Source organism: Diabrotica virgifera, chromosome 4 (genome assembly GCF_917563875.1).
Source record: "Diabrotica virgifera virgifera chromosome 4, PGI_DIABVI_V3a".
Taxonomy (NCBI): Eukaryota; Metazoa; Arthropoda; class Insecta; order Coleoptera; family Chrysomelidae; genus Diabrotica; species Diabrotica virgifera.
In genome coordinates this window covers 259,567,772-259,586,340 of record NC_065446.1, presented here as the reverse complement: position 1 = coordinate 259,586,340, position 18,569 = coordinate 259,567,772, and the positions used below count along the sequence as shown (strand labels likewise).

The following is an 18,569-nucleotide window of genomic DNA, read 5'->3' as shown; positions in this document are numbered from 1 at the left end:
ACAACAAAGCTTAAAAGCAAGTAAAGCGGCGGGATCTCTTAATGACACAATCTAGAAGAACAAACACCTAACACAAGACACAAAAGCAAGAATTTATAAAGCAGCAATTAGACCTATATTGACATACACGGCGGAGACAAGACCTGACATATCTAAAACGAGACGACTACTAGAAACAACAGAGATGAAAATACTCCGACGAATATCAGGGAAAAGTCTGTTGGATAGGGAGAGAAGCGAAAACATAAGAAGATCATGCAATGTAGAAGACATAAATGGATGGGTGACAAAACGGAAACAGGAGTGGAACGAACACATTAGTAGAATGGCAGAGGATAGGATAGTACGAATAGCACGAGATAAGTCACCAAATGGACGAAGAAGTATTGGCAGACCAAAAAAGGATGGTGCGATAACTTGAAACAATTTAGGAGGCTAATATTGAAGAAAAAACAGGCTTTAAAGCCTACATACAAGAAGGAAGAAGAAGAAGAAGAAGAAGAAGCCGATAGGAAGGCGAAAAAAGGAAGGTCCAGAACGAGATGGTTGGATGGCATGGAAGACGACCTGAAAACCATGAACATAAGACAAAGGAGAAGAAGGGCACAAGAGAGATCTGAATAGGACATAGCCACACAGGCAAATACCAATCCAGGATTATGATGACAAAAGAAGAAGAAGAAGATTCTGGATCAGACGCTTTTGCAGGTATCCACTGTGGATCAGTCGCTGCATGTATTCTAGTTTTGGTCCACCATGGGTACTTCACTTGTCCGGTATCATCCACATCTGGGAGACATTCTCCTAGCCGCCACCTGGGTAGGCGCCCGATGGGGGACTATAGTATTCTACATAGGAGAATTTTCGAGAATGTTGTGAGGCTGGTAAATAGACCCCACATGTATGAAATGATTAAACAATCTTAGGTTCTGTAGGTGTTGGTTTGCCGAGAAAGGTAATTATCTATGTACTTAAGGTAACAGCGAGACTGCTTCCTAAAGGGGTTAAATATTCCAATAAATATACAGAGATACGTCATTTTAACACATTTATTATAACTAAACCCCAGAGCTTCACGATACGATACAATATCGATACTTTTTAAGTATTGAGTATTGTATTGGTTATGCCAATGAAGTATCGTATCGAGTATCGATATCGGCAATACTTTCTTATAAAAATATCGTTATTGATATTGATTTCGATACGATATCGATACAATACTCGATAAAATATCGACATAAAAAGGATTATACGTCTGAGCTGTGTAGGCCCTTTATGCCCACTTTTGCATGCTTGGCAAATGGACATTACTCTAAAAATATTACGAATATTGCTTATAACTTATACGTATATTCTTATAAAGATTGAATATGGCTGAATGCTTCTTTGAAAGTCGACAAATACTTACTAATTCTGTATTGTTTAAAAACTACTTTTGAAAATATAGGGAAATCCCCGGAGATTCGGAATAAATCGCAATTCAGTATTTGTTAAAAATTATTTTTGAGTAATCATCACTTAATTCCATAATATTGCCACAAATGTCACATGATATAAACAGTGTAATCATAACAGACATTTACTCACTCTCAAGAATTTCAAGTTCATGCACTCAAGTGTAAAATATTATAACAGCTGATGCTTGGGTTGCAGATCACTTATACTTTTATGTAATAAATAATTATGATCTAAATACCTATTCCACAAAATATAATCAAACAACTGTGGCGTTTTATTTTTTTTTCTCGATATCGATATTTTCAATAATATCGAGGCCAGCTTATCGACAATACAAGAGTATTGTATTGATTTCAGATAATGAGTATCGTATCGACATTAATATTGCTAAGGTATGTATTGTATCGGTATCGTATTGGTTTTCGATACGATATCAATACAATATCGACATTTTTATCGAATATCGTGAAACTCTACTAAACCCTAACAAAATGATATTATTAAAACTAAAACTAACGAAAATGACTGAAAACTAAAACTACGATAGCGTATCTGTATTATGTTCCGCGCACTAATACAGTCTCTTGGGCCTTTACCGGTAGATATGTTATGAACTCATAAGACGTATGCCCTTACCTTATCTGCTGGTTATTTGGGTATTTTTTGCCTAGATATGCGGCAAAATAATATGACTCCAATTACAGTTTTCACTGATTTGCGATGAACCACTTACAACTTAAGTTTAACGAGTTATTGGTACTAAGGGAACGAAATAACTTAACTTTCTACGTCGCGATACAATTAAGTATTTGTGATACACTTCGAATATTGTGTCTTTTGCCACGACTATTCTTCCATGACAGTTCTATGAGAGAGATGGGGCACACGAGTCCTGTGCCTCCTACGAGTATTATTTTTCTGTTTAACACGAGAGATCTTTTGCGACTGTCTTTATGTTATAACTTTACGTGACTTGGAATTGCTGTATCATACTGTCCGTGCCTATTTAAGATATTATCCCTACGTAAGCTTTTCATAATAGAGTAACACTATAATATATCAATATAATGGTCAGCGTACTTCCCTGAATTAGCCGACTGGGTATTTTCCAGGTGAAAATATATATACGGAAAGGACTAACCTTTGAATAATAAATATTTAGTGAGAATTTCGAACAGAGAATAACAAATAAGAAAGCTTGTGAAACTATCAAAATAATATAAACGTCAAGTATGTCAAAATACCAGCTTATGTGAAAATTTCCAAGCGTTACACAGCCATCTATGATCACTTTGTTCCTCACTCCATGATCTCCAATATTAATTATACACTGGCGTCTCTTTGGTTTCAGATAAACTGACTGCCGAAAACGGACAGGTCGATATGCCTTTTTTCGCTACTGAGGAAGGTCGATACTTAGCCTCATGTGAGTCTCATAACTTATACCAAAGGGTTGAAATAAGGGTTTGCTTCATTATCTCGAGCGTTGTTTATATTTTAAGGTCGATTCGCACATATCCGTGACGTGATCGTAACGGGACAGTTTCGTATCAGTGCTCCGCCGGACCGTGATTTCGACTGTTTCACTTCGTGTTCACACAGCACTATGCCGTGACGTGAAGAATGACGATATTGTTGTCCATATATCATTGATATATTATGGTTGTCTGCAACCGTGAGGAGAACATATGACAGAGGTTCGTTTATGCGGTTCAAGTGACCTTGAGGGTTTTTGCTAACTCTGTTTACCTGTACTTTCTAACAGCAAACTGTTGATGATTGCTGTGATCTTAGTTGAAGAAGAACAACAGGAAAAAGAAACAAACACTACAAATAAGCGCTTGTGGGTCCATCATGCTTGGAAGAAGAGTGCAATTGAAGGGGAATTTCTTACTATATATAAAGTAATATTCGTTTTTATTCCGTGTCCATTACTTCTTCTGCAACAGAGATATAAGCATCTCTCTACGATTAAGAATGCTAAGAGGCTACACGCTCTTATACAGTGTAGAGACCTGGACTCTCAAACAGAACAACATAAACAATATTGAAAGTTTCGAGATGTGGTGCTACCGTCGAATGCTGAAGATAAGTTGGGTTGAAAGAGTCACAAACCTTGAAGTATTACGAAGGATAGGGAAAGACCCAGAAATTTTGTTAAAGATAAAACGAAGAAAACTCGAATATTTGGGTCATCTGATGAGAGAACGTAGATACGCATTACTTCAAAATTTAATGCAAGGAAAAATAGAAGGAAAACGCAATCCAGGCCGTAGAAGAATATCATGGTTGCGGAATTTGAGAGAGTGGTTTGGCTGCACCACTAATGAACTCTTTAGGGCGGCTGTAAACAAGGTCAGGATAGCCTTGATGATTTTCAATCTCCGACAGGAGTGGCACAAGAAGAAGAAGATATACTTAGGATTTGACAAATCAAAAAGAACCGGATTTTTACGCACCAATTCAATTAACATCTCGTCGTTCATTTTGAGGAATACAGCCTTGATCCGTCAGTGAAAATATAAATATCGTCGGCAAGAAATCTGTCTATAGGGTACGGTTACGTTGACAACACGGACAGCACTGTGGAACCACTGTGTCGGACGTGTGCGAAATAGGCCGTTTTTTACCTTAACGGTAGGGTCACGGATGTGTGCTAATCGACCTTAAAACTTTCACTAACTCGTTGTTTTTAGCTTTGGGAGATCCGCTAATCAAGGGGTTGACTGAAGTTGCCAACAAACGTCCAGATGATCCTATTGCGTACCTTGCACAGTATTTGTATAACTTTGCGAACAACAGAAACAGTATTAAGTCCAGGGGTAAGACACAGGTAATTGGTATTTTTTTCTTTTCATTTATATTAACTTATACATGTCAGCTGTTTTAACTCAGCCAATGAATGAGTAACTGCAAAATATAATAACCTTTGTGAAGATAATATACTATGATCATCTAGAGTACGCCTATGTGTTCTACAGAACATGTTCGTATACCATTACTGACACCATAAAAGACCAAGCAGAAATCCATTACGGGCATTATCTGTGTGTTGAACGGAGAATAACTACCTACCCGTCAGAACAGGTGAACTAAAAACGTTCCGACCCAGGCAACCCAATAACGTTTACAAAACGTTGAAAAGACGTCATAATTATCACCAAACCACGTCAGTTTATTAGGTTTTTTCGACGTCTAAATTCACGTGAATTTGTCCCAGCATAATTGACGTCATTTTTATCACGTTTTAAATACGTGATATCAAAAACGTAGTTTTTACGTCGTTTGGTATTGCAACATAAACGTCGTTTAAACATTGTTGGTATTGCAATTTTTCATTAAACTGTTTTAAATTTAACCCGTAGTATAAAAGTAAAACCAAATGGAAGACTTTCTAAAATGTATAGAATTACAATACCCTCAATGCAACAAATTATAGAATTTTCACTTTTGTATATAGGCCTACTTACTGTGTCAAAACTGAAACAAGATATTAACTCATAAATAAATTTATTAACAAATTATCCAACATATGTAATATCTTAATTTAACGCTATCCATTAAATCAAAAAGAATCGTGAACAACACATATAATTGGTTCATAACACAAAATAAACACCAAACATAACCTTAAACAGTTTTCAAGAAGAATTATTGCATTGAACTAACCCTTTTGAGAAAAATGAATAAAATCTCTTAATTAACACGTTTCTTCAACTAAATATCTAAATGAAAAGTCTTATTTTACCACACGGAGCAAGTAAATAATAAATGAAAAATTTCTTATGACCATTTAATATTTAACCTTATAAAAAATAAACGAAATTGTTTGGAGTTTGGAGTCAATATAAGCAATAAGCAATAAGCATTAAGTCTTTCAGCTCCTCCCAATTTTGTGATGTCAGACTTGGGCTGTCTGAAATGAAAACGTGTTTTTAAATATATTTTAACGTCATTAATCTTACGTATTTAAGATCACCAAAAAAATACGTCTATTTGACGTAATGTTCAAACACGTGTATATATTCAACCAAAAACTGACGTTTCCTGGACGTTATTGACGTCACTTGGTTGCCTGGGGAAGCCCGTCAATTTGGTGAATATATTTCTCAACGCGAAATAAATGCACACGTAATAGAATAAGAACTACAGAGAAATGAGAAGTCCCAGATCTAAACAATAAATCTGAAACTTCTCGTGGAACCACTTTCTGGTAACATCCTTAATCTCTGCCTTTTACAATTTTATTTGTAAGACAAGGAGACGACAAATAAATGAGACGAAAGGAACTCTACAATATGCAGTCACATGCCGTCTATTTGTCTAGGAAAAATTCAAAAGAAAGTTGATCCCATGTACTCAAAATACGAGTAAAATCAACAATTAAAACAGCTTTTAAAACTCATTTGGGGTGAGTTTGCCATAACTCGCCACGCTGTCGAGACGGGTTGTCGAGAGTGAGGGGGATATAGGGAAGAAATTTGGGGTTTGAGTAGGATAATACTGGGGTTTGGGCCTGGTTTCCTCTGAGAAGAGAGTGCAGGAAATACCAGGAGCTCGCGTGGGCAGGGACGCTACCTCCCTGAAGTAAGTCTACCCTCTACCGGGGTCATAGAGGGGTACCTACCCGCTACCGCGTGGAATTAAAATTGATTCCAGATTTTTAAGTCATCTAAGATTTGCCGATGACATAGTACTCATAAGCAACAATACAGAATATCTAATCTACTAGGCCAGTGTAATAAGACAGAAATATAGCCCGTTCGTTTCACTTCAGCAGCCAGGGTACTGAAGCGTTTTTTCGACAGGTAATACCTATAGGAACAAATTATAACTATTTCCTGCGTAGGATCTGGCGGCCATTTTTATTTATAAACAATTAACTGTCAAAATGGTATTTTCCCTTTTTTTTCAAATCAACGGAAAACAGTGAAACTTATGTTTTTTTTTTAGTACAAATATTTTCGAGATTATGTAAAAAGCTTTAAAATGACGTATTATAAAGTTTGATATACTCATTTATTGTTAATATAATTGCGAAAAAAGCTCGGAATTGCAAAAAAAAATTCTCAATAACTGTTGTAAAAATTAGTGTACAGCTTTGAAATTTTTGTCAAATGAGGGTTAATATGTGATAAAAATTTCAAAGCGATTCATTCAATTGTTTAAACTTTATTCAACTTGTTTATCCCAGAGAGCATTTTTTTGCAATAACATAAGTCAGAAAAAAAAATGACCTCAGAACCATTCCACAGGTGTCAAATGAAAGAGCATGAGCTACATTTTCAACATGGTTTAAAAAGTGAATAAAAAATGCATTTATTAGTAACAAATAATTATGCAAAAGTATCGTCAATTTTTATTTATAAACTTTTTGAATATCTTTTTTCCAAAAAAAATTAACTTTTTTACCCTGTTTTAAGTGCACAACTACCAAGTAATGTTATCTATATCATAATTCATAAAAAATTGTGATAAATATGTATAATTTCTTATATAACAAAATAAAAAGTTTATAAGGAAAGATTTACGATACTTTTGCATAATTATTTATTACTAATAAATGCATTTTTTATTCACTTTTTTTAAACCAAGTTGAAAATATAGCTCATGTTCTTTCATTTGGCATCTGTGGAATGGTTCTAACGTCATTTTCTTCTGACTTATGTTATTGCAAAAAAAAATGCTCTCTGGGATAAACAATTTGAATAAAATTTAAACAATTCAATGAATCGCTTTGAAATTTTTTTCACATATTAAGCACCAAAGAACCCTTACTTGACAAAAATTTCAAAGCTGTTTTTACAACAATTATATTAGCAATAAATGAGTATATCAAACTTTGTAATACGTCATTTTAAAGCTTTTTCCATAATCTCGAAGATATTTGTAGTAAAAAAACCATAAGTTTCCCTGTTTTCCATTGATTTGAAAAAAAAGTGAAAAATGCAATTTTTTGACACTTAATTGTTTATAAATAAAAATGGCCGCCAGATCCTACGCAGGAAATAGTTACAATTTGCTATTATAGGTATTACCTGTCAAAAAAACGCTTCTGTTCAAGTGTCATGGCAAAAACCTTATTACCCTGGACTATACTTGCTAAAGGAGCTTAAACAAGAATCTGAGAAAGTTGGTTTAAAAATGAATTTAAATAAAACAAAAGTGATGATAAATCAAGATATCACAATCGATTTAGATGGAAGTGAGATCGAAAGTGTCGAAGAGTATATATACCTAGGTCACACGATCAAACTAGGCAAACAGAATGAAATGACAGAGATAACTAAAAGAATTCGAATGCCTTTGGCTGAAGCAGGAAGACTCAGTGATGTGTTGAAAAACAAAAAGCTGCCAATAAATCTAAAAGAAAAGGGTATTAAACAGTTTTATTCTACCAGTTATGACCTATGGAATGGAGGCCATGACACTCACAGAGGTATCAGCCAATAGATTGAGAACGACACAGAGGGCTATCTAACGAGCTATGTTAGGAGTATCTCTGAGGGAACATACAAAATGAGGAAGTGCAAATAAGGACGAAGGTAGAAGATGTAATTGGAAGAATTGCGCAAATGAAATGGAACTGGGTAGGACACGTGGCACGACAAAACATCGAAAGGTGGACGAGAAACATAAAACATTGTACATTGGAGACTACGCGAGCACCGTCGTCAGAGGAAGACCACAAAAACGATGGCTAGACGACATCAAAGCAAAAATGTTAAGAAACTGTCACCAAATAACACAAAACAGAAAAGAGTGAAAATCTCATGGGAAGGCTTTTGTCCAGAAGTGGATGCAAACAGGCTGAAGAGAAGAAAACCAGCTTATGTTTCATTTCGGGTTCATAGATGTATCATCCCCATACGTACGTTTCGGTCTCTAGAAACCTCGTCAGTAGGGCTACCCGATCACCTCTGAATCGAAACGAAACCAAGCTGCCTATTTAAGCAGAATTATAAAAATTAATTCTCCGTATCTGACGCTGTAGCGACATCTATTACAGAGAAATGAGAAGTCACAGATCTATACAATAAATTTGAAAATTCTGTTGGAACCATAATAATAACTACATTCAAAACATGTAGTCATCACGTAGAATAGAGGTTTATAGATTTCGTTCAATTCACCAAATCAATAGACTTCGGAACACGTTCAGTTCACCTGTTCCGATAGGTAGGTAGTTATTCTCCGTTCAACACACCAAAAATGACCACTAATGAATTTATGCTCGGTCGTTTATACTGCCAATGACGCTATAAGAACATGTTCTGTTGATAACTAGGAACAATCTAGACGATAAGAGTATATTATCGTCACACCTTGTTATGGCATTGAATAAATCAATCAACATTTTTATATTATAGGAGGAACCCCAACATATTATAACAGGCTCTCCTACTGATGGGGACAACAATAATGCAATACCTGCTACCATAGATGTTGTCACTGTAGATCCCAACAATGACCAAGAAGACGAATCAGCTTTTAGTCCCACTAGTAGAGTAAGTAATATTCATCACATTCACATTTTTTCGATACTAGAGAGAAACTAATTAAACAATAATCTATATAACTGTTGTAGGACGAGCACGGTCAAAGCATGCTCCACTTTGCTGCTGCAAGATCTCATGGTCGTAATGCGTTGTTTCAACTTTTAAAAGAAACAGAAATCAACGTAGCATATCGCGACGAGCTGTACAGAACTGCTAGAGATATCAGCATCCAAGCAAATCTGCCTGACAATACCGAAGAAATAGATAGATATGTGTTACATATTGCTACCAAAGGTAAGGAGGATGTTTCTTATTAAATTTCGTAAAATATTTATTTGTAGTTTGTAATTTGAAGAGTTAGTTCAGGGTCTCTCCACCAACTTGTGATTGGTAAACAAGACGTTGGCCCTATGCAAATTAATTGTCAACAATGAGCCGATTACAACAGTTAACCATTTTAAATACCTAGAATTTTAGACAAACGAGATACTAAATCCTGATGAAGAAATTAAAACTCGTATAGGAATTGCAAGAGGAGCATTTATTAAATTTAGATATATACCGTGCAATTCTCAGTTGAACTTGCAACGAAGAATAAGTTCCTAAAATGTTATGTGTATCCTGTATTACTGCACGTATGTGAATCCTGGATCATGAAGGTTAATATGATAAACAAATTAGAAGCTTTCGAGATATGGCCATATTCGAGAAAGCTCAAAATATCATTGCTTTAACGCATTGCAAAAATAGAAGTCTTAAACAGAATATATCAAGACGAAGATGACTTAACGAAGATAATAAAAAAAGAAAAAACTTGAATACTGGGCGCATGTAATAAGATGAATACTGGATACTGTAGTTAATACGCAACGGAAAGATCGAGGGCAAAAGAGAAATTGGTAGGAAGAAATATTGATTGCTCCAAAATTTTCGTCAATGGACTGACCTTATCAATAGATGAATTGTTACATGCTACGCAAGATCGAGAACAATATTGGCAAATTATCGTGGAAGCTACCCACGTTTTGCTAATTCTGGTTAAGGGGAGTTCTAAAAATCAAGTCAAACACAACGTTTGTTTTGGTGCTAAGTGAGCTTTACTTGGAAAATAATGGATTTATGGTGATTTCGACGTATTTAATACTGAGACAAAATAATGATATTTCAGTTTTAATAGTTTTCATTCCTCATTTTCAGAACACCTCTGTTTCAGGTGATACAGATAAACTAGTGGAACTACTACTAGATGGCTATGATCACATAACAGATATAGTTGATAACGAGGACGTACCAATTGTCGAAGCAGTATCCAACGCGAACCAACCTGATACAGTTTCATTTCTACAATCAATACTAGCCTTCGAGGTAAACTTATCCACTTATTTCCTTATTTTTAAGATATTTTACTGACGCGATATAAAATCTAAAACATCTAGGTACCGTTGGAACCAACTATCTGGTGACAACCTAAAATTTGAAAGGCAAACTAACGATAAATGAAGTAGACTAGGAATGAGTTCCCGGAACCAACATTTAATGGAATTTTACCTAGATAAATTGTCGGGTTGTGGAATGCAATGTTGGATTCCCCTTCTTTTTCTTGCAGTACCGTCTCCTATCGGAGGTTGGTTACCATCACAGCAATTTTAACGTTGTTGGCTGCATCTCTGAACAATTGTATTGAACTTCCATTCCATTTCTTTTTTCCATCATTTTTCATCCACATTTCTCTTTCCCGAGATTTTTCCTTGAATTATGAGCCTTAGCAGGGAGTACTTTTCGCGTCTCATTATGTGGCCTAGATATTCCAGTTTTCTTGTTTGTATTGTTTTTATGACTTCGCATTCCTTCCCCATCTTCAGGAAAACATCTTGATTTGTTACTCTCTCTGTCCATGGAATTTTCCACATTCTCCTGTAGCACCACATCTCGAATGTTTTTAATGTTTATCTTTTTTAGTGTCCAAGCTTCCATGCTGTACATCAGAACCGAGAAAACACAGCACCTTAACATTCTCGTTCTCAATTTCGTTTTTATGTCTCGGCAGCATAGGAACTTTTTCATTTTGATAAATGATTGTCTCACTATTTCTATTCGCCTCTTAATTTCTCTTGTCTGGTCATTAGTATCAGTGAACCAAACACCTAAATATTTGTAGGATGTAACTCACATTGGTGTATAGTTTCTTTGTTACAAACAATTATAAATTTAGTCTTTTTGATGTTCAGTTTTAGACCATACTTTTTGGTATGAGTGGTTTTGTACTGTAAATTTGCTAGGTTATCTATTACTATTAGCGTGCCATCCGCAATTCTCCGTTAATGTTCATACCAATGTTTTGCTCTAGGAGCGCTTCTTGACGTGGATTCCCCTAGTCTGCTTTATTAATCTTTCGTTTGCCTCGCAAATTTTAGAAGGCACGGATTTAGGTTGTCACCAGAATGTTGGTTCTAACCATAGAAGTTTTAGATTTTCGGAACTTGGGTACTTTCGGTACTTCTCATTGTGTTAAATAGATGTCGCTACAGCGTCTAAACTCAATTATTTTGTATAATTTTGCTTACTAAGCCATTTGGTTTTCGTTTTGATTTAGAGCAGACCACAGGCCTCTCTGAAGATCCCACTAGGGTGAAACGTACGTAAGAGCCTCTGAAACAGAAAGAAATATTAACTGTCTTTCATTTTCATATTTTAATGAATTATTTTTAGGAAAAAAGGGAAAGGGTTCATCATGCTATTCGTCAAGGTTCCATCAATGACGTGACCGTGCTTCTGGCTGATGAAAACGATACAGGAAGTGGGAAACTGCTGGCGATAGGCAAAAACAGCTATGGACGATGTACTCTGCATATTGCGGTATTGTGTCAACAGGAAGAAATCGTTGACTATCTGGCTAATACTTTCCCGGACACACTCAAACTAGGAGATAATGTAAGTCAAGAAAAAAATTAGGAATAGTACCTTCGTCTTTTATCTGTATACAATATCTTCTTTCCCATTATGAGTTTGCCCTTCTTGTCATCCACAAGACTCTATTCTACCAGTTACCTTCTCTGAGATCTCTATCTATCATAGCATTTCCTATGTACGTTTTCCACCTTGTAGCAGTTCTACCTCTCCGTCTTCTTCCCAGCAGTGAAGAAGGAAGACCCAGCAGGTACCAGTCCAATATTATTTTTCGCCATCTATGCTTTTCCATTATTTTGAAGTGTGTAAATATATGATAGTGTGTAAATAGTGTGTTGAAGTGTGTAAATAATAAATAATTCTTAGCTGAGCGCTTTCGGCTTATAAAGCCATCTTCGGAGCTATGCTACAATAAAAGATCTCTAATGAATAATTGATCTTAGAATTCAAAGTTTAACTTACGTCAAAAAGGTCAAAATACCACTATGAAGAGAGATGGGTTCCATGTATGATATAAAATACTTCTGTTTCTTATGTAGTTTTTTATTGGTTGGAAAAAACCTTGTCTGTCTGTTTAAAAAATTGCTCAATTTGCTGTTGGTTATTTTTTTATCCAGAAAAGTTAAACATCAAGAACGAGCACAAAGGACTTTCACACGAAAAATTACATTACATATAAAACGAATATTTGATCATGGTAAGGTCAAAAAACCCTACCATTTGAATAGTACCTTACCTTGATCAAATATTCGTTTTATATGTAATGTAATTTTTCGTGTCAAAGTCCTTTGTGCTCGTTCTTGGTGTTTAACTTTTCTGGATACAAAAATAACCAACAGCAAATTGAGCAATTTTTTAAACAGACAGACAAGGTTTTTTCGAACCAATAAAAAACTACATAAGAAACAGAAGTATTTTATATCATACGTGGAACCCATCTCTCCTCATAGTGGTATTTTGACCTTTTTGACGTAAGTTAAACTTTGAATTCTAAGATCAATTATTCATTAGAGACCTTTTTATTGTAGCATAGCTCCGAAGATGGCTTTGTAAGCCGAAAGCGCTCAGCTAGGAATTATTTATTTTACACACTTCAAAATTACACTTCTCCCCCTTTTACCTGTTGTCATAAGTGCGTACAAAACTATTTCAGTCTTTACATTTCCATTCTTTGTACGTGTCAGTAGCAGGGCTCTGTTTCCTACTTTTTTGTAATTGAGAATTCTACTTCCATTCTGTTCCATATTTCTTCTGTTCTTATTCTATCTTCTCTGCTGATTTGTAGACCTTATTGATGTTGTCATGGACCACACTTCCTCTCCATATAAGGCAATATTCATCGCTATGCTTAGAGAGATTCTTTTTTTGTTTTTTTTTTGGTTAGAATGTTCTTTCATATCACTCCATGAAGGGCTTTCATAACCTGTTCTCCCCGTGCAATTTTCATTTCTATATTTTTCATACAAGTACCATCTCGGCTTATCATTGAGCCTAAATACTTAAAAGTCTTTCAACTCTTAATATTCTATTGGATATAAATTAAGTCAATAGTCGCAATCTTTGAGTTTGCATTTATTGGTGTTAAAGAATGTGGGGCAACCGGTTTCGAGGCTTACATTATTTGCCTCATCATCAGGCCCAGTACATAGTCTTCCATAAATTACAAAATTACTCTTAATAGTCTCTTCTTCTAAACTTAAGTTCAAATCTCCATCCTCGGATTCAATACATAAGTATTCGGTCTTACTCATATTTATTTTGAGTCCCCATAGCTCATATTCTTTCTTTAATTTCCTTATCCTATATTCCATGTCTTCCCTGTCTTGTTAAAAAATGACTTGGTCATCTGCGAAAAGTAGTTAATGTATTAATTATATTTATAATTATATTTTCTTGTACAGGTTTTCGTATTGTTTTTCCTTTTAATCATCTATTTATTTCTCCAAATGTTTATTCTTGCGTTGTTCAGTACCCAGTACTTCATTGGCCGCTTTGTTTATTTGTTCCTTTTGGTGTTGAAACATTTCTGTTGTAGTCCATTATTGTTCATTTGGAGCATATTATGTAGCCTATTCTGATAAAGTGTTCAAATACTAAATTGTCTCTTAATCTGTTTACGGTCATTTTGTAATTGGGTACGGTCATTTATCGTCTCCATTTTGTTCTGTAATTTTTTAATTTCTCATCTCATCTAGAGGTATCCCTTTGTCCGGTTTTCTCATCCATACAACAGAGTTGGTGCGTCCATTGTCTTATAAGGTTTTATCATTGTATTATATGTTTATATGTCCTATATGTTATATGTTTATATGTCCTGTCTTATATGTTTCCTGTAGGAGTTTTCCAACTCTTAACTTCTTCTTCTTTACGTGCCATATCATAATTATCCGACGTTGGCGATCATCAAGCGAAGGCTTCTCGATCTTCTGCCATATGGAATAATTGTTCTGCATTTGATATCTGAGTCCATTCATGGATGTTTTTTAACCAAGAAACTTGTTTTTTTCCTACACTTCTACGGCCATTTATTTTGCATTTAAGGATCAGTTGTAATATTTTATGTCGATTTCCCCTCACTACATGCCACAGATAAGACATTTTGCGGTGGTTAACAGTTTTAGCAGTTCTCTATCTTTGTTGACCCTCCTTAGTACTTATTCATTAGTTTTTCTTGCTGTCCAAAGTATCTTCAGCATCCGTCTATGAATCCACATTTCCATTGCTTCAATTCTGTTAATGATCGATACTTTTAGTGTCCACACTTCTGCACCATACAAAAGTACAGACCAAACATGGCACTTAACAGTGGCGGCCGGTCAGGGTCGGCAGGGTCGGCAGTGCCGACCCACACATTTATATAGATAGATTTTTTTAATAGTTGTATCTGTGAAGTAAAAAAAATCTGTCAGATAATACAGACTAAATTTTATTCATGGTTTTTAAAAGGATTTGATCAATCCGAGCGTTAAGTGATCCCTGCGCGTAACAGTCTTCTCAAAAAATGAATGATCCGAGCCATTCATCTGACTTTTCGGCTAGCCGTATCCAACGCATCTGTAGCTGACGATTTACACGTAAAACTCAACGAAATAACAAGTCGATGAGCAAGCGAACATACATTCTCTCCGTAGGCAGGTACGGCATATTTAAATCTGCCGGTCGGCAATGCATCGCCAGATCGCATCGGCAGAAATTGTCAAAAATAATCACGCCGTTTTACGTCGTTTAATTGATATTGTAAATTGAACACGAATTACGTCGTGTAATTGATATTGTAATCGGGAATTATCATTTAGTGGACATGATGGATCGAACCATTTGTTAAAAATCAAAGTAATTATAGAGAAAATAATAAAATTGTTTTAGAAATATTTGCTTTCTGATTCGAAGTGTATTCGTAATACAGAATAAACTAATACATATAATCAAATAGTTACATTTTGAAAAACGTTATTGAATCTGAGATTTAGAAAACCATTTGCTTTTCGCTGGAAGTAGATGAAACTTCTGATTACCATGTCATTCACAATTATTAATTATTGTTGTTCGATACGCGTTACGTCGTTACGTGGTAATATTTATGAAAGGTTTTTAGGTTTTAGAAACGTGAGTAAAAGCAATAAGGCAGAATATATTTTTGATGTTTTAAAGAATTTTTTAAAATTTTTTGAAATCAAAAATAAATTGGTAGGGCAAACTGGGGCAATCTTATGACGGCGTTGCTGTGATGTGTGGTGAATTGCATGGTCTCCAGGCAAAAGTTAAAACTACATATTGCATCACAAGCTTTATTTACTCACTATTATGCGCATATAATGAATTTAGTTTTGCATGATACGTGTAAAAAAATAAAGAATATCGTCTTTTCTTGCCAGTTTAGCTCACCTAAACGGATTACTGCTTTAGAACAAATTTGTTTCGAAAAAAAGCGAACAGTTTGTCAGACGCAATGAAATTTTAAATCTCGGTTAGTTTTATCTAAGCAGATTATCTCTGGTAGTTTTAGTATCTGTAGCAGATTTTCGTGAACAGCTTTTGGAAGTTTTTGATTTTATTATCGAAGGCGACGATTTTGAAATTGGCGATACCTCGATCCGTGAAGCAGTCGATTTGAGAACTTTCTTTTAAATTTAAATTCTTTTAAATATTTTTAAGACAGAGTTTGCCCAAGATATTCATTATTGTTCAAAATCAGTCAACTGACTTTATTTATTCAGAAAATAGAATACGAAAGCTGGTGCAAAATCTCAGAGATCTTCGTAATGATAGTAGTTTCCGATATATACGCAGTGACACTTTGGACTCGCTTGATATTTCCGAACCATTCCAAAAAAGACAACAACATGATACATATCTCGAAAAACGAATAGGTATATCTTGAAATTTTGGATACCTACTAATATATGCAAATAGATACTCGTTTTTCGAATTTTGAAGATTTGCAAATTTTTGACCTCTTTGACGATTCAAAATTTTAAAGTTACCTTCGCCAAAGAATTTCCAAGATATTTATTATAACAAGTTAGGTACTTAAAAATTATGCCGATCCAAATATTTTTAGACAGTGGGATAAGTTACAAAATATGTATATATAATTCTATGTACTGCAATTCATTATAACAAACTTTTCATCAATTATCTTATCACCACTACCACCAATTTCTGCCTCAAATAAACGGGATTTATCTTGTCTCAAAAGAATCAACACGTATGGTCGAAACACCATGAAACAAGAGAGAATGTACATCAAATAAAAAAAACAAAAAACAACAAAATATCCTATGATGATTTAAGCCTTTTAGTTTGATGGTATGCCTATATGAGACAAAAAAACCTTGCCGACCCTGTCTCCAAGGCCACGAGCCGCAACTGGCACTAAATCATTCTTTGTCTTAGTTACTCTTAACTAACCAAATGTTTTGTTTGTTTCTAGCTCGAAAGAACAGCTCTACATTACGCCATGGGCGTGGAAAAAATGGAAACCATCAGTAGAGTCCTGATCAAAGCAGGAGCCACCAGAGTGGTGAAGGATCTCAAGGGCAGACAACCGACTTACTATTTCCTCAACAAATCAGACATTCTGAGACTACAAGAAGAAGAAGAGACGTTTTGAATGGCGAAAGAAAGTCTGATGAACACTAACCGATTCGTCGACGTTGTTTTTCAAATTGTATCGAATCAAAAAACAAGGAAGAAGTTAAATAAATATCGACAATATTTGAAAAGTTTCGAACCCGGCAAAAAATAAATTATTGTGCAAAATTTTTAGCATCCATGACATCTCTAACGTGACAGTTCGTAACCTCACAAATGATAACGGACTATCCGTAACATCATGAATTCGTAACGGCGACACATCGTAACATCGAAAGTTAATACATAACAATAGCTATTCGTAACGGTATAATTCGTAACGCCATAATTCGTAACGCCAACATTTAGGTTTTTTTTTAGCAAATTACCCGAACAAACCTTATGAAAATTAGGTCACAGTTTATTTAGTTCATACTTTGGGAAAATACTCTTTAAATCATTGTGATGAAAAGTTCTCATGGGCACAACTCGATCGTATGGAGGATTTTCAAGATATAGAGGCACAAATTCGGAAAATTATAAGATTTACTGGGTATTCCAATTCCCTGAGTTACTGGTTATATGGCAACATGTAGAAGTTTAGATCAAGGAAAAGTACTAGTAGTCTAGGATTCTTTCCTGGCTATCCAATGACGACCTTTACTTTGACCTTGACCTTCAACGGACGTCATCTTCTAGAGTTTCGAGGGGTTTCAGCATTAAATTGATATAAACAGATTACTCATGGGTTTTTGGGATCACTAAACACGAGTATGCCATCAGAATTGACCTCCGGAGCACGTGGTGACTAGGGTCACTGCAAGCGACGTCATCTTCTAGAGTGTCGATGGTTTTCGGCATTTAATTGATGCAAATGAATTACTAGAGGGTTTTTTGAGGTCGCTAAACACGAATATGCCACCAGAACCGACTCCCGGAGTACCTGGTTTCCAAGATCAATGATAGGACTCCTGGAGTTTCAAGGTTCTTCTGTACTACATTATTGCAATCGGATTAGTTATAAGTTTTTGGGGTTGCTGAACAGGAATACGTGCTCAGCACAGACACAAGAGCACCTGGTGCCTAAGACAGGTTATCTTCTGGAGGAGTGAAATGGATTACTCTTAGGTTTTTGGGGTTGCTGGACATGCATACATTATCAGATCCGACCCACGAACCACATTGTGCCTACGGCACGTAAACTTCTGGAATTTTGAGGGTTTTCGACATTCAATTGATAAAAACGGATTACTCATGGTCTTTTGGCGTCGTTGAACGCTAATACGCCATCAGATCTAACCCACGGAGCACCTGGTGCCTAAGGTTATTCATCTTCTCGAGTTTCGAGAGTTTTCGGCATTAAATTGATACGAATGGATTACTCATGGTTTTTGCGAGTTGCTGAACACGAATACGCCATTAGAACGGACACCGGAATACCTATCGACTAAGGCACGTCATCTTCTGGAGTTTCGAGAGTTTTCGGTACTACATTGACGCAAACGGGTTGGTACACACAGAGTATACTCGGAGGTTTTCTGAGCTGCTGTGCAGAAAAAGCGTATAAGTTTTTTTTTGCTCTTTATAGATTTTTATTAAAATAACTAAGTTGTGCTGTTCAATTGTTTT

The 18,569-nt window shown here is 35.4% G+C and overlaps 1 protein-coding gene across 1 annotated transcript; it reads left to right on the top strand.

Moving 5' to 3' along the window:
- Positions 1–2,844: 2,844 nt before the first annotated feature.
- Positions 2,845–16,980, top strand: LOC126883850 (uncharacterized). The gene is made up of 7 exons (XM_050649526.1): positions 2,845–2,887; positions 4,158–4,294; positions 8,832–8,969; positions 9,050–9,254; positions 10,174–10,325; positions 11,670–11,891; positions 16,801–16,980. The coding sequence occupies exons 1-7, from the start codon at positions 2,845–2,847 to the stop codon at positions 16,978–16,980; spliced, it is 1,077 nt and encodes a 358-aa protein (XP_050505483.1).
- The last annotated feature ends 1,589 nt before the right edge of the window (positions 16,981–18,569 follow it).

What these genes read in the sequence shown, in the direction of transcription:
- LOC126883850 (XM_050649526.1), top strand. Translation starts at nt 2,845, where the DNA reads ATGCCTTTTTTCGCTACTGAGGAAGGTCGATACTTAGCCTCAT. An exon ending in CTTTTAGTCCCACTAGTAGA is followed by an intron (nt 8,970 to 9,049) that starts GTAAGTAATATT and finishes TAACTGTTGTAG; the next exon opens with GACGAGCACGGTCAAAGCAT. An exon ending in CACTCAAACTAGGAGATAAT is followed by an intron (nt 11,892 to 16,800) that starts GTAAGTCAAGAA and finishes GTTTGTTTCTAG; the next exon opens with CTCGAAAGAACAGCTCTACA.